This window comes from Anomaloglossus baeobatrachus, chromosome 6, assembly GCF_048569485.1.
Source record: "Anomaloglossus baeobatrachus isolate aAnoBae1 chromosome 6, aAnoBae1.hap1, whole genome shotgun sequence".
Classification (NCBI taxonomy): Eukaryota; Metazoa; Chordata; class Amphibia; order Anura; family Aromobatidae; genus Anomaloglossus; species Anomaloglossus baeobatrachus.
In genome coordinates this window covers 397,904,345-397,920,833 of record NC_134358.1, presented here as the reverse complement: position 1 = coordinate 397,920,833, position 16,489 = coordinate 397,904,345, and the positions used below count along the sequence as shown (strand labels likewise).

Genomic DNA, 16,489 nt, shown 5'->3' with positions numbered 1-16,489 from the left:
CAAAATTAGTGCTGCTACTTCTTATGTGCACACACTACAGCAGGGGTGGGGAACCTCCGGCCCGCGGGCCGCATGCGGCCCGCCATGACCTTTTATGTGGCCCCCGGGCAGATTCCCGGGGGAGGCAGTGCTGGTACTGTCACCGCAGTTTGCTGCCGCCGGCCCTTTAAATCCACACATTGCTGGTTGTGCTGCAATGTGTTCTCCCGTCGGCCAGTGCCAATTGTGGGCGGGTCCACAGCAGCCTGACAGCTTCCAGCCTTGTGTGTCCGCCTCCTGCCCTCCGGAGATCAGTTCCTGCCTTCTCCTTCTGATGCAGTGTCCGGCTCCTGCACTCCGGTGATGTGAGTGTAATGCTGCTGTGAGTCCAGCGCCGACCCTCTGCTGCTATGTGCCCTGCTCAATGCTTTGTGCCTCCCCACACCAGTTCTGTAAACCCTCTCTCCCAGAGTTGCATGAAACTCTCAGCGCAGTGTGGCCCCCAATGTCCTGTGTGCACCCCTCCCCCAGTCCTGTGTGCAGCCCCCCAATGTCCTGTGTGCAGCCCCCCAATGTCCTGTGTGCAGCCCATCACCCAGTAGTCCTGTTTGCACCCCCCCCAATCCTGTGTACACCCCTCCCCCAGTCCTGTGTGCAGCCCCCCAATGTCCTGTGTGCACCCCCCACACAATCCTATGTGCAGCCCATCACCCAGTCCTGTGTGCACCCCCCCAGTCCTGTGTGCACCCCCCCAGTCCTGTGTGCACCCCCCCAGTCCTGTGTGCACCCCCCCAGTCCTGTGTGCACCCCCTCAGTCCTGTGTGCACCCCCTCAGTCCTGTGTGCACCCCCTCAGTCCTGTGTGCACCCCCTCAGTCCTGTGTGCACCCCCCCCAGTCCTGTGTGCAGCCCCCCCAGTCCTGTGTGCAGCCCCCCCAGTCCTGTGTGCTGCCCCCCCAGTCCTGTGTGCTGCCCCCCCCCCCCAGTCCTGTGTGCAGCCCCCCCAGTCCTGTGTGCAGCCCCCCCAGTCCTGTGTGCAGCCCCCCCCAGTCCTGTGTGCAGCCCCCCCAGTCGTGTGTGCAGCCTCCCCCCCAGTGATGTCTGTGCCTCCTCCCCAGTGATGTCTGTGCCTCCCCCCCAGTGATGTCTGTGCCTCCCCCCCAGTGATGTCTGTGCCTCCCCCCCAGTGATGTCTGTGCCTCCCCCCCAGTGATGTCTGTGCCTCCCCCCCAGTGATGTCTGTGCCTCCCCCCCAGTGATGTCTGTGCCTCCCCCCCAGTGATGTCTGTGCCTCCCCCCCAGTGATGTCTGTGCCTCCCCCCCAGTGATGTCTGTGCCTCCCCCCCAGTGATGTCTGTGCCTCCCCCCCAGTGATGTCTGTGCCTCCCCCCCAGTGATGTCTGTGCCTCCCCCCCAGTGATGTCTGTGCCTCCCCCCCAGTGATGTCTGTGCCTCCCCCCCAGTGATGTCTGTGCCTCCCCCCCAGTGATGTCTGTGCCTCCCCCCCAGTGATGTCTGTGCCTCCCCCCCAGTGATGTCTGTGCCTCCCCCCCAGTGATGTCTGTGCCTCCCCCCCAGTGATGTCTGTGCCTCCCCCCCAGTGATGTCTGTGCCTCCCCCCCAGTGATGTCTGTGCCTCCCCCCCAGTGATGTCTGTGCCTCCCCCCCAGTGATGTCTGTGCCTCCCCCCCAGTGATGTCTGTGCCTCCCCCCAGTGATGTCTGTGCCTCCAGCCCCTCCAGTGGTGTCTGTGCCTCCAGCCCCTCCAGTGGTGTCTGTGCCTCCAGCCCCTCCAGTGGTGTCTGTGCCCCCAGCCCCTCCAGTGGTGTCTGTGCCCCCAGCCCCTCCAGTGGTGTCTGTGCCCCCAGCCCCGCGTGTGGTGTCTGTGCCCCCAGCCCCGCGTGTGGTGTCTGTGCCCCCAGCCCCATGCCCCCAGTTAATTAATTGCTTCACCCAATATAGCAGGGTCATTTAAACATTGATAATTTTGTGCGGCCCCCGAAGGTTGGTAGAAATTTCCAAATGGCCCCCGACAGAAAAAAGGTTCCCCACCCCTGCACTACAGCTTATCCTGAAAAGTCACCTTAGATACGACAGGTAAAGTTTAAGGCCAGGTTCACATGCCTATATTTTTTCAGTCCATTTGTGATCTGACAAACCACTGGATCGCACCCAGACCAATGTTAAGTTTATGGGGTCGTACACATTTCAATTTTTTTTTTTCTTTGGACAGAGTGTGTCCGAGGAAAAGAAATCACAACATCTCCAAGTTTGATTTGATCGGATTGCACTAGGCTAGGCAAGTCAATGAGTGCATGGAAAACATCAGACTGCACGCGGATGACATATGATTACAGTCTAGTTTCTGTGGACTGAGAGAATGGAGAACATGGAGAATTTGTTTTCTACATCTTCTCCTCATACGAGAGAATTGGAGCACACTATGCTGACACTCTGATCAAACTGTGATTATAGTTTAATCATAGTGTCCTTTGCATAATCGGCAAATTCTCTCAGATGTGATAACCTATGGCCGTTTCCACAAGCTCTAAAGAAAAGCACATTCTAATATTTTGTTTAGATGGCAAAATAAACATCACAATAGCTTGCGATAAAGCGTCAAACTAAAAGTTTGTGCAGCAAGGAGAAGTATAAATCCTTTCAATATATTTGCAGTTTATTTAGGGTTCACAACTGACATTGGTTTTAAAAAAACCTGTCAAAAATACTGCCATGTGAAACTACCCTCAAAAGTGTCACCACCAGAGAACAAGGAGGGCCAAGATCTTTTGGACCAGCACAGAATAAGGTCATCTGTAGCAAAAAAAAAAAGTGGGCAAATAAAATTTCCTTGAGGGGAATATATGTTATATTGTTTGTTATGTCAGTATCATAATGAAGTGGAAAATTACTATTTGTAAGCTATAAGCTTCACTACTTCAATTTCAGTCACAGTTAATCAAGAGGCCTAGCTGAAATTACTAAATACAGCCCCCTAACCACCAAACTTCATAGTTCATTCTGGTAGGAAACACACGCTTCCTTAAAACTGCCAGCTAGTGGTATGTAATTCAGGACTTTCGGAATAAACGATCAAACACAAAAGTTGCAACAGCACTATGCAAGCACTAATAAATACAAATGAACGATATCTACTTCTTAGTGCTGTTGTATGTTTTATCATTCATACTTTTGCATTGCAGTTAAAGCAGCATGTACTCGGACATTTGTTTGTTTGGATGTGATGATTAAAGACCCTATCACACACAGAGATAAATCTTTGGCAGATTGGTGGTTGCAGTGAAATTGTGGACAATCAGTGCCAGGTTTGTGGCTATGTACAAATGGAACAATATGTCCATGATTTCACTGCAACCACAGATCTGCCAAAGATTTATCTCTGTGTGTGACGGAGCCTTTACTTTATATTTTCAAGAAAAAAAAATGCTCCAGAGCCATTATGTGCTATACATTAGAATTGTTGCTAATGGATTTTCAGGACCCATTCCAGTGGTTAGGTGAGTAATCTCTAGCCGCAGGACCAGAGAACCGCCTGGTTAGCCAGCCCGCAACAACATCATTGTTGAAGAGTGACACATGTGACGTCTTCAAGGACCAGCTAATCTAAAAAAGATCTGCTGATGTGATTAGGTAGGAGGCGGGTCTCAGGGCTCCTGTACAGCTGCTATGGATTACTGATATGGCTGATTGACAAGGTCTCGCGAATCAAAGCACACCAACTCTATTTCTCATACTTTCAGTGGACATTAGCGCTCTGCATAGCAGAGCAGCATAAAAATAACAAGCTCCTAATGAACACTTATTGTGCTGGTATAGCTTCCAATGCTAGATAAGGACTGGGGAACGAGTACAATCGTGGGCAACCTTACATGACCAGCGCTTTATCATTTGCTTGCTCTGTTAATGACTCACGTAGCCTCGCGTTTCTCGGCTGTGCTGCTGCTCTTACTAGGGGTTTCCATATCACTATAACTTACGGAAGGGAAGCGGAGGGAAGACAGACACTAAAAAGTGACCTCCTATAAACAGTACCAAGTTGAAGATCACAGAGCAGTTCTGTATTTGTCTGTTTTGACTGCATGGCTATATACTTGATTTTCTGCAAATGTTAGGAAAAGGACGCAGCTGTAAGCACCAAGGTTATTCTATTTCTACACGTGACTGGCGACTTTTGGTTTAGTATTTCATTTTCTACAACTTTTGCTGCACAAACACTTCCAGAGACCAATATTGGACAATATATTACAGGAGAACACCAGAATAAAATATAACCATACAAAAACACAAACACCTAATCCTGAAGTCCAGAGCGTTCGCTGTACCGTCACCAATCTGATTGGAATCTAAAATCATTCTGTATAGGCAGTAATCACAGAGGAGATGCCGATTGTCAAAGGTCCCATAACTAGCTGGAAGCGAACCCCACTGGCTTTATAATCCAAGAGGAAATAACTCGCAATATAATAACTAAACCACCTACTGAGTTACACAGGTTAAGAACAAAATATATATCAAAAAGAATGACTTCCAACGTGAGACACTCAGAACAAGGAAATCTCATTATTTTTCGGATATAGAACAGACTGGGCAAACTTCAGCACATAAGCCTTGTCTGATTCCTAGACTTCTAAGGAAAGGTACTATATTTTCTATAGACACAGACATAAAAAATAACCCCACAACAAAAATCATAGGGTTGTGGAGTGTGCAGATATCACAGAAATACAGAGGAGACTGCTGCCATGAGCAGATCATTTAGAAGAAAATGGACCAGCATTGCAAGGAAGTCTTTAACGCTTTCCTTTGGCCAATATGGTCCTTACAGTTCTCTGCGCACAACTATTAAACGGGTTGTATGTGATTCCAGAAACAGCGCCACTCTTGCCCACAAGATATTTTACTGAATATGCATATATTTTTAAATTTAAAATTAATAATTTTTTTTAATTGCATACTAATTATTTTTAGTCCACCTATGTCTCCTTCAACCAGCAATTGTTTGATCACATGTACTATAATATTGCAATACGTTAGTGCTGCAGTACTAAAATTGCAAAAATGGGAGTATTCACTTCACCCCCAGCTGCAATTGACTGTAACGCTAAAATTACATTATGAAGAGAAAAGCATAGGTGCTTACACAAACACACCAACAGGATTACAGCACTTGAATGCCCCTGTTAGAGATTGACACCAGCATTTAAGAGGTTAAACAGATCAGATCAGATCAGATATGATCAGAGCTAACTTTAATCAGTTCTGTATAGTACAACCTGAACTCACCCTGAATGGAGTAGGCTCATCTCCTGAGCCCGCACTTGTAACATACATGTTGGGAAAGGGTATTCTAGAGGTTGAAAATAATACAGGACAGATCCAAAAATATGTACTGTATAAATACCACTAAATGATGCCACAATAGCTCAGATATGGCTGCACATTTGTTTTCATGCAGCCAATGCTTAAAGGGTTAGTTTCAACTGGAGTCTCCAGAACAGTTCTGGTTCAGTGGGGCTAGGTTCACACACTGCGTTTTTTTGACGCTGCGTTTTTGTGGGGTTTTTTTGCGGCAAAAAACGCACAAAAACGCACCCGTGTCAAAAAACGCACGCGTTTCTGCTGCAATTTGGTGCGTTTTTTTGCTGCGTTTTGCTCCGTCTTTATGCGTTTTTTATCAGTGAACAAAAAAAAAAAGGTCTGATGTCATTTCCTTCTTCAATATGTTCTTCATTCTCCACTAGTGTATGCAGGAGAGCAGACAGCTGCAGAACTACATGGCTCAGTATACTCCATTCAATAGTGTATGCAGGAGAGCAGACAGCAGCTGCAGAACTACAAGGCTCAGCATCCTCCTTCCAGGACTGTATGCAGGAATTTTTTGCCCCCCCAAAAAAATGACGTGGGCTTCGCCATATTTTTGTATGCTAGCCAGGTACAGCAGGCAGCTACGGGCTGCCCCCAACCCCCAGCTGCCTATTTGTACCCGGCTGGGAACCAAAAATATAGGGAAGCCCTTTTTTTTTTTTATCATGAATTTCATGAATTAAAAAAAATGACGTGGGCTTCACCCAATTTTTGAGTCCAGCCAGGTACAACTAGGCAGCTGGAGATTAGAATCCACAGTGCAGGGTGCCCATGCTTTCTGGGCACCCCCGCTGCAAATTGCAGTCCACAGCCACCCCAGAAAATGTCGCTTTCATAGAAGCGCCATCTTCTGGCGCTGTAGCCAACTCTTCCAGCTGCCCTGATGCCGGGTGGCTTGCTGGGTAATAATGGGGTTAGGGCTAGCTGTATATTAAAAATGAGCAAAGGCTCATAGGTTAGAAACAAAGGTGGCACAGATCCACCCAAGATAAAAATGGGCTGCAGGTGGAGGACCCAAAGCAGTAGGCCTCAGTAAGGTACCACAATTACGGATTCCAAACCTACAGTATAATGGTCCTACCTGAAGCAAGGACACACGAATAAGCAAGACAAAGCCCCATCAGCAGGGGAAAAAATATCTATGTGTATCCTAAAGAAAACCTCCTAGACCATTATGAACCGTATATTTCATAAATCCCACACCGAGTGGGAACGGTCTTACCAGGTCCGGAGATTACATGGGCATTAAGGACAGGTTATAGGTACAGGCAGGGGGCTGTTTCAACAGCATATCCAGATCCCTCAAAGAACCTCAACCCAATCAGGCATGTAGTCGCAGTACCCACTCCCAACGTTTCAAAGGCAGATCATCAGGGGAGTTCCAGTGGGGAAATGCAGTCAGCCGGTATCTTCACCGGATGACGATCAAAAGATGCCCAAATCACTGTAAACAAAATACATAGAATAAGCCCTAGGGCTGCCAATCAGGCCATATGTATCTAGCCCATAGGTTCCCAACACTCACCGCATCGTGGCGTATAGATCGGACCCAAAATTCATAAATGCCGCGCTTGGCGTCCACAGGACGCTCCATAAATAGCACGGCGCATGCGCAAATGGGTACGTCATCGATGACGTTCACTCCCAGAATACCTCCGGACCGGAAGTGACGCGGCATCGATCACCCGTTGATGACGTTCACTCCCAGCATACCTCCAAACCGGAAGTGACTCGTCAACAATCGCCGCGTCGCTACAAGAGCGTCACGGCCGATACCCGATGTGGCAACATCCGGGTATGTGGAACGCAAGCTAAATCCTGTATTCAAAGTATAACAGGACGCAACCATAGTAACATGGGCGCCAGTATAATAGCCGCGGACCAATCAAACAAATAGGGGGCACGTAGGTACAAGTCCATAGGCGTGCCGGTATACATATATATAGTGGCGATGGTCAGACTAAACACAACAGATAATTACAGGAGTTGGCCTAAGATGGTCATGGAAAATGTCCAAATATTGAAAGAGGGGGAGGGGGGGGGGCTTTGTACAAAGGATGGGGCTCACTGTGGTGCAGAGGAGGGTGGGCAGTACACAAAATCCTACGAAGGGGCGACCACCCCATATTTCCCCCAGAGTTCACTTGGGGGGGGGGGGGAGAGGGATGCAAAAGAAAAAGAAAAAACATCCCCTACCAGGAAGGCTATCATAGGGGACACTCTCACCTCTGACCCTAACTAGACAGGCCCTACCTATCATGTGGGGGTCGGCACCCTAGTAGTCCCCCGCCTGTGGTGCCCCCACTCGGGCGTCGGCTAACCCTCCTTTAAACCACCCTACTCCTAGGGTGCTCCTAAAAAAGGGGTGAAAGACAGGGATTCATTCAGTCCTCCTGGTGTCATTGTATCCAAGCTGTAAATCCAGAAGCACTCTTTCTGGAGGATGATCCTATCCCAGTTACCACCCCTACGAGGGGGGGGGAATAAGGTCGATGCCCATTACTCTGAAGCTTCCCAGGTCACCGTTGCGAAAGGTGTTAAAATGTCTCGCCACCGGTGTGTCGTTCTTCTTAAGGATGTCACCCTTATGCTCCCCTACTCTGCGTCTCAGTTCCCTGATCGTCTTGCCCACATACATTTTGCCACATCCGCAGGTCACCTTGTATACTACCCCTTTCGATTTACATGTTATTAACGACCGAAGGGAGTATACCTTGGTGCCACTAGAGTTCTTAAAGTCTTTCCCTTCCTCTATAAACTTGCAGTTTATACAGTCATGGCATTTGAAGCAGCCTTTTGTTCCAGTTGCTGTCCTTACTGGTCTATTTTCTTCAAAATGGCTATGCACCAGTCTATCACCTAGAGATTTTGATTTTCTAAAGGTGATTGACGGGTAGCTGAGGAGAAGCTTCTCAATTGTGGGATCCATGTGCAATATAGACCAATGTTTACTTAGTATGTGTCTCAGGTCATTTGCACCATTATTAAATGTCGTGATGAATCTCAGAACGTCGGGGTTGTCATCTTTCCTATGGTTGGGATTTAATAGGCTACTGCGATCCAGCTCACATGTGGACTTGTATGCCCTTGAAATCACCCCCTCCGGGTAGCCCCTATCCCTCAAACGTCCCATCAAATCAAGGGATTGTAAACGGAAGGACATATCATCGGAGCAGTTCCTCCGCATCCTGATAAACTGTCCCTTGGGGATTCCTTTTTTTAGGGAACCGGGATGGGCACTATCCCACTTCAAAAGTGAGTTTGAAGAGGTGGCTTTTCTAAAAGTTGTTGTCTTTAGGCGACCCTCCGGACCCTTCTCAACCAACACATCCAGAAATGCCAGACTGTCCCCGCCTATTTCACAAGTAAAGTGCAAGCCAATGTTATTGTCATTGAGGGTAATCATGAAGGAATGGAAGTCAGCCTCTGATCCCTTCCAGATAACGAAGACGTCGTCTATGTACCTAAGCCACAAGACGACGTCCTCGGTATCTACAAGGCCACCAAAAACAACCTTCTCCTCCCACCAGCCCAAGAGGAGGTTAGCATACGACGGGGCACAGCACGTCCCCATCGCAGTCCCCTTGAGCTGATGGAAGAACCTCCCATCGAAGGTAAAAACGTTTTTGGTAAGGCAGAAGGTGAGTGCCTCTAGGACAAATTTATTGTGTTGAGTGAACTGATTGCCTCTGGTACCAAGGAAAAACTGTACAGCATCGACCCCAGCCGTGTGGGGGATGGAGGAATATAGGGCCTCAACGTCGATGCTGCACAGTATCATGCCTTCCTCTAAGAAAATGTCATCGATTCTCCGTAGAAAATCCGTAGTGTCTCTTAGATAGGAATTAAGTGAAAGAACAAATGGTCTTAGGATTCTGTCCACGTAAATGCTCAATTTTTCCGTTAGGCTACCTATCCCTGACACTATTGGGCGACCCTTTAAAGGGCTACAGCCCTTATGTATTTTGGGTAGAATATAAAAGGTCGCCATGACCGGGAAGGTCGGTAGTAAATATTCAAACTCATTTTTGTCTATAATGTTCCTGTCCAGGGCTATTTCCAACATATTCCTTAATTCGTTTTTAAAGCCCACCATTGGGCTTGAATCAAGTTTGGCATAACATGCCTTGTCCTTCAGGATATCCAGACAGATCTTTTTATAATCCTTGGAATAAATTTGTCCTAGAGGCACTCACCTTCTGCCTTACCAAAAACGTTTTTACCTTCGATGGGAGGTTCTTCCATCAGCTCAAGGGGACTGCGATGGGGACGTGCTGTGCCCCGTCGTATGCTAACCTCCTCTTGGGCTGGTGGGAGGAGAAGGTTGTTTTTGGTGGCCTTGTAGATACCGAGGACGTCGTCTTGTGGCTTAGGTACATAGACGACGTCTTCGTTATCTGGAAGGGATCGGAGGCTGACTTCCATTCCTTCATGATTACCCTCAATGACAATAACATTGGCTTGCACTTTACTTATGAAATAGGCGGGGACAGTCTGGCATTTCTGGATGTGTTGGTTGAGAAGGGTCCGGAGGGTCGCCTAAAGACAACAACTTTTAGAAAAGCCACCTCTTCAAACTCACTTTTGAAGTGGGATAGTGCCCATCCCGGTTCCCTAAAAAAAGGAATCCCCAAGGGACAGTTTATCAGGATGCGGAGGAACTGCTCCGATGATATGTCCTTCCGTTTACAATCCCTTGATTTGATGGGACGTTTGAGGGATAGGGGCTACCCGGAGGGGGTGATTTCAAGGGCATACAAGTCCACATGTGAGCTGGATCGCAATAGCCTATTAAATCCCAACCATAGGAAAGATGACAACCCCGACGTTCTGGGATTCATCACGACATTTAATAATGGTGCAAATGACCTGAGACACATACTAAGTAAACATTGGTCTATATTGCACATGGATCCCACAATTGAGAAGCTTCTCCTCAGCTACCCGTCAATCACCTTTAGAAAATCAAAATCTCTAGGTGATAGACTGGTGCATAGCCATTTTGAAGAAAATAGACCAGTAAGGACAGCAACTGGAACAAAAGGCTGCTTCAAATGCCATGACTGTATAAACTGCAAGTTTATAGAGGAAGGGAAAGACTTTAAGAACTCTAGTGGCACCAAGGTATACTCCCTTTGGTCTTTAATAACATGTAAATCGAAAGGGGTAGTATACAAGGTGACCTGCGGATGTGGCAAAATGTATGTGGGCAAGACGATCAGGGAACTGAGACGCAGAGTAGGGGAGCATAAGGGTGACATCCTTAAGAAGAACGACACACCGGTGGCGAGACATTTTAACACCTTTCACAACGGTGACCTGGGAAGCTTCAGAGTAATGGGCATCGACCTTATTCCCCCCCCTCGTAGGGGTGGTAACTGGGATAGGATCATCCTCCAGAAAGAGTGCTTCTGGATTTACAGCTTGGATACAATGACACCAGGAGGACTGAATGAATCCCTGTCTTTCACACCTTTTTTAGGAGCACCCTAGGAGAAGGGGGGTTTAAAGGAGGGTTAGCCGACGCCCGAGTGCGGGCACCACAGGCGGGGGACTACTAGGGTGCCGACCCCCACATGATAGGTAGGGCCTGTCTAGTTAGGGTCAGAGGTGAGAGTGTCCCCTATGATAGCCTTCCTGGTAGGGGATGTTTTTTCTTTTTCTTTTGCATCCCTCTCCCCCCCCCCCCCAAGTGAACTCTGGGGGAAATATGGGGTGGTCGCCCCTTCGTAGGATTTTGTGTACTGCCCACCCTCCTCTGCACCACAGTGAGCCCCATCCTTTGTACAAAGCCCCCCCCTCCCCCTCTTTCAATATTTGGACATTTTCCATGACCATCTTAGGCCAACTCCTGTAATTATCTGTTGTGTTTAGTCTGACCATCGCCACTATATATATGTATACCGGCACGCCTATGGACTTGTACCTACGTGCCCCCTATTTGTTTGATTGGTCCGCGGCTATTATACTGGCGCCCATGTTACTATGGTTGCGTCCTGTTATACTTTGAATACAGGATTTAGCTTGCGTTCCACATACCCGGATGTTGCCACATCGGGTATCGGCCGTGACGCTCTTGTAGCGACGCGGCGATTGTTGACGAGTCACTTCCGGTTTGGAGGTATGCTGGGAGTGAACGTCATCAACGGGTGATCGATGCCGCGTCACTTCCGGTCCGGAGGTATTCTGGGAGTGAACGTCATCGATGACGTACCCATTTGCGCATGCGCCGTGCTATTTATGGAGCGTCCTGTGGACGCCAAGCGCGGCATTTATGAATTTTGGGTCCGATCTATACGCCACGATGCGGTGAGTGTTGGGAACCTATGGGCTAGATACATATGGCCTGATTGGCAGCCCTAGGGCTTATTCTATGTATTTTGTTTACAGTGATTTGGGCATCTTTTGATCGTCATCCGGTGAAGATACCGGCTGACTGCATTTCCCCACTGGAACTCCCCTGATGATCTGCCTTTGAAACGTTGGGAGTGGGTACTGCGACTACATGCCTGATTGGGTTGAGGTTCTTTGAGGGATCTGGATATGCTGTTGAAACAGCCCCCTGCCTGTACCTATAACCTGTCCTTAATGCCCGTGTAATCTCCGGACCTGGTAAGACCGTTCCCACTCGGTGTGGGATTTATGAAATATACGGTTCATAATGGTCTAGGAGGTTTTCTTTAGGATACACATAGATATTTTTTCCCCTGCTGATGGGGCTTTGTCTTGCTTATTCGTGTGTCCTTGCTTCAGGTAGGACCATTATACTGTAGGTTTGGAATCCGTAATTGTGGTACCTTACTGAGGCCTACTGCTTTGGGTCCTCCACCTGCAGCCCATTTTTATCTTGGGTGGATCTGTGCCACCTTTGTTTCTAACCTATGAGCCTTTGCTCATTTTTATCCGCATATATATTAAAAGTTAATTTTTAAAGTTAGTCTTTACTGTCTACGCTTGATCCAGCTAATTTGGTCAATTATTGTGGATCCACTGATTTTTGGTATACTGCTACTTACCCTAGCTGTATATTATCAGCTGGCCCTAAGCCCGAAATTCATGATGTCACGCCAATATTAGGCATGGCCACCATGAATTTCTAGTAAAGATAAAAAAAAACACAACACAGAAAAATATTTTTATTATAAATAAAACACAACACAATTAGTGACTACATCTTTATTGAAATAAAGAACCCACTCCGCAGTAATCCTGGATCAAGGGTCCCGCGCCGTCCAATCCGGATCCAATATCATCTGATCGGTTTTCTGGAAGGCAAAGCGATCAGATGATGTGTCAGGATCCAGGATGTGAATCACATCACACATCAGCTGATTGTATAAAAGCCGTTTATACAATCAGCTGATGCATCAGTGCAATAAAAAAAAAAAAAAAATACTCATGTGCTGATTACCGGCAGCTCCTGAAGCGGAGTCTGATCCCGTCCGATCGCTGCAGGAGCTGCCGGTAATCAGGGATGAAGTCTCTTAACGGCATCCACTGACAGGTTAAGCCGGCCGGGTGCCCGCGTCACCGCGAGACTTACGATCAGCTGATGCGTCAGGTGACTGCATCAGGTGATCCATCGCCATGTCCTGCATCTATCGGAGATGTCCCGGCCGTCTGCACACAGCCGGAGCGGCGGTACCGGGCGAGGAGTTGGGAGCGGACATGGCACCGGGAGTCTGCAGACAGGTGAGTATCAAATTTTTTTTTTTCTACTGTTCACTTTTGTTTTCGCAGCTGCCTCCACCTCCCGCCCAGACATGGCGCCGCACGGGAGCTGACATGCACAGGACTGGAGGTGGACGCAGCGGTGACGGTACCGGGAGGATTCACGCTTCTGTATTTACTGACAGAAGGAATCCTCTTCCTGTACATGTCACTTTACTGCCCACCCCTTGCGTTTATAGCTGCATTTTTTAGTCATAGAAACGCACTAAAACGCAGCTATATTTTCAATTTGCGTTTCTCATTGCGTCTTTCAACATCCCATTGCACTCAATGGATTTAAAACGCCGTGAAAAACGCGGGAATAATTGACATGCTGCGTTTTTGTGGTCAACACAAAAACGCAGCTGAAAATAAATGCTGTATGCAGACAGCAAAAATGAAAACTCATAGACTTTGCTGGGGGAAGCAAAGTCATGCAGTTTCCTGGGCAAAAACGCACCCGAAAAACGCGCAAAAACGCAGCGAAAAACGCACTGTGTGAACTTACCCTAGCTTTGTGCTTCTGCAAGTGTGACACTTAAATTGGGCAGTGTTTGCACTGAAGTGTGCACGGTTATCAATATATTTACATATGGAGATATCTATGCCATTGAACAAGTGCTCTGTAAACTGGCAATGGTGGGGGACAGGGCTGGAGATATTGTACAACTGATGACAGCCACTTGGTCAGGAGCTGACAGGGAGGTTGAAGTGACCAGCTGTCTAGCTGCAATGAAGAAAACAGTGGACTGTAGAGAGCAGAATGTGTCTCAGGCGTTAACTACGCAGCCTGGCATGTAACTGCTGCACATACGTAGATGGGCTCTGGGGGCTAATCTCCTTGGCAACAAGCTGTAAACTAAGTAAGATAAAAGCTCTCATATCAGGAGAACCAAAGTAGATAGAAAAAGCAAATTCATTGGAAAATTGCTTATTTTCATGTTGTCTCATTAAACTAATTTCACACCATGAGAATACCACTAATGGACAACCACTGCTCAATTAATTGAGAGACCTTATAAAAAATAAAAACAATGGATACTCACCTACCACAGTGGTATTGTTCCAGCAGTTATGTTGGAGCAGCTGTTCCCGGTGGCTGTTGTGATCAGCAGTTGCTGGTTGGCAGCAGCTTTTACTTCCGCTCTGATGAAGAATTGATGAAGTGCAACTGATCAACTATTTCTGATTGGCTGCAGGGGTCATTTGGACAAAAGAATATCATGTAACCCACGGTGAACAGACATTACTAGAACAGTGCCACTGCAGCGGGTGAGAATCCACTGTTTTTACTTTCTATGGGGCCCTCAATTACGCATGAGAAACAGGATTCCCAGACAGAGAGAAGGAGGAAGAACAGCCAGGGAGAAGATAGAAAAGAGGAGAGAATGGCAACATCCCATTCTTCAGGAAGGTGGGCTTATATTCAGAGGATGGAATGACACACAAGCAGCAGACATTACCTAAAGCATGCGGAAAATGCAAATCAGAGGAGATTACAAAGGCCTTTTAGGGGGCGTCCATACACAGATCTAAGACTGTATTGACAGAAAACTGACTTTTTATTAGGAGACATGATTCATGAAATAAAAATTAAAAGGACGCTTACACTTTAAATCCAATATTTCAGATAAACATTTGTGTATTACTTCACTGTCAGCATGGATGTCGTCAATGAATGTTTGCAAAACCTTAGTGCAGCCATACCTCATAATCGGTTCTCAAAAACTCATCCAGGATCATCTCATAAATTGCAGGTCTTAGCCGTAAATCCCCTCTTGGCAGATACTTGCTGATTGCCTGGAAGACATGGACATAACATATGAGTTCTGAGTATTACATCTGGGATGTGTGAGAATACACACGGTTATTGAAGGCGTTCTTTGAGGCCTCAGTAACACAACACAACAATACAGATTTCCATACCGATGGAAACTGCACATCTTTATGTATCAAGAGGAGACGATGATGATTGATCACAGAATTACCAATCTACAGATCCCTGTATCCGAGTTACTCCAACCACTAATACAGATGTGACTAGCTTCACTTTTTTCCACCATTGACATTCAATTTGTCATGAAAGAACTTGTGACATTGTGTGCTAGCACAAACTATCACAGGCTGCAATCCACACCACAACCACTGGGTGGCGACATACAGACATAAGGCCATGTTCCCACCATCAGTATTGGGTGCGTTTTTGATGATGTAGAATTTTTGTGCCTGTTATGTAAATGAGGTTACGTGTGTTTTTTCAGAGTTTTTATTGCGTTTTTGATGCTGCGTTTTTTTTTGTCTCTAGTGTATCATGCTAAATAAAGCTGCTTTGTTTTCGAAACATCCTGGTATTTGGCTTTGGCAAAACTTTATTGACATTGTTAGGGGCAGAATACATGCATGTTTTTTTTTTCCCTGAGCTTTATCCATATTTAATGCAAGTTTATAGGAAGATTCTCCACTGAAAACTCAGTATTACCGCAGGAGAAATCGACATTTTGCAGATTTGAAGAACGCTCCGTGGGTCAGTTTCCGGAAAAATGTTAAAGTTTCTCATTGACTTGTATTATATTCGGTACACAAATTGAGCCCGTCCGAGCATCCAACCTGCTTATTACTAGTACCGAGCATCTAACCTGCTTATTACTAGTACCGAGCATCCAACCTGCTTATTACTAGTACCGAGCATCCAACCTTCTTATTACTAGTACCGAGCATCCAACCTGCTTATTACTAGTACCGAGCATCCAACCTGCTTATTACTAGTACCGAGCATCCAACCTGCTTATTACTAGTACCGAGCATCCAACCTGCTTATTACTAGTACCGAGCATCCAACCTGCTTATTACTAGTACCGAGCATCCAACCTGCTTATTACTAGTACCGAGCATCCAACCTGCTTATTACTAGTACTGAGCATCCAACCTGCTTATTACTAGTACCAAGCATCCAACCTGCTTATTACTAGTACCGAGCATCCAACCTGCTTATTACTAGTACCGAGCATCCAACCTGCTTATTACTAGTACCGAGCATCCAACCTGCTTATTACTAGTACTGAGCATCCAACCTGCTTATTACTAGTACCGAGCATCCAACCTGCTTATTACTAGTACCGAGCATCCAACCTGCTTATTACTAGTACCGAGCATCCAACCTGCTTATTACTAGTACTGAGCATCCAACCTGCTTATTACTAGTATCGAGCATCCAACCTGCTTATTACTAGTACTGAGCATCCAACCTGCTTATTACTAGTACCGAGCATCCAACCTGCTTATTACTAGTACTGAGCATCCAACCTGCTTATTACTAGTACTGAGCATCCAACCTGCTTATTACTAGTACTGAGCATCCAACCTGCTTATTACTAGTACTGAGCATCCAAGCATAGTAGTGCTCCCTCATCACTAGT

The 16,489-nt window shown here is 46.9% G+C and overlaps 1 protein-coding gene across 1 annotated transcript in view; it reads right to left on the bottom strand.

The window, feature by feature from the left end:
• The window catches only part of VPS41 (VPS41 subunit of HOPS complex), a 358,461-nt gene that overhangs the window by 100,174 nt on the left and 241,798 nt on the right, over positions 1–16,489 (bottom strand). The window contains exon 17 of the mRNA XM_075315114.1: positions 14,781–14,873. Coding sequence (XP_075171229.1) covers positions 14,781–14,873 — 93 coding nt within the window. The remainder of the gene's footprint in view (positions 1–14,780; positions 14,874–16,489) is intronic.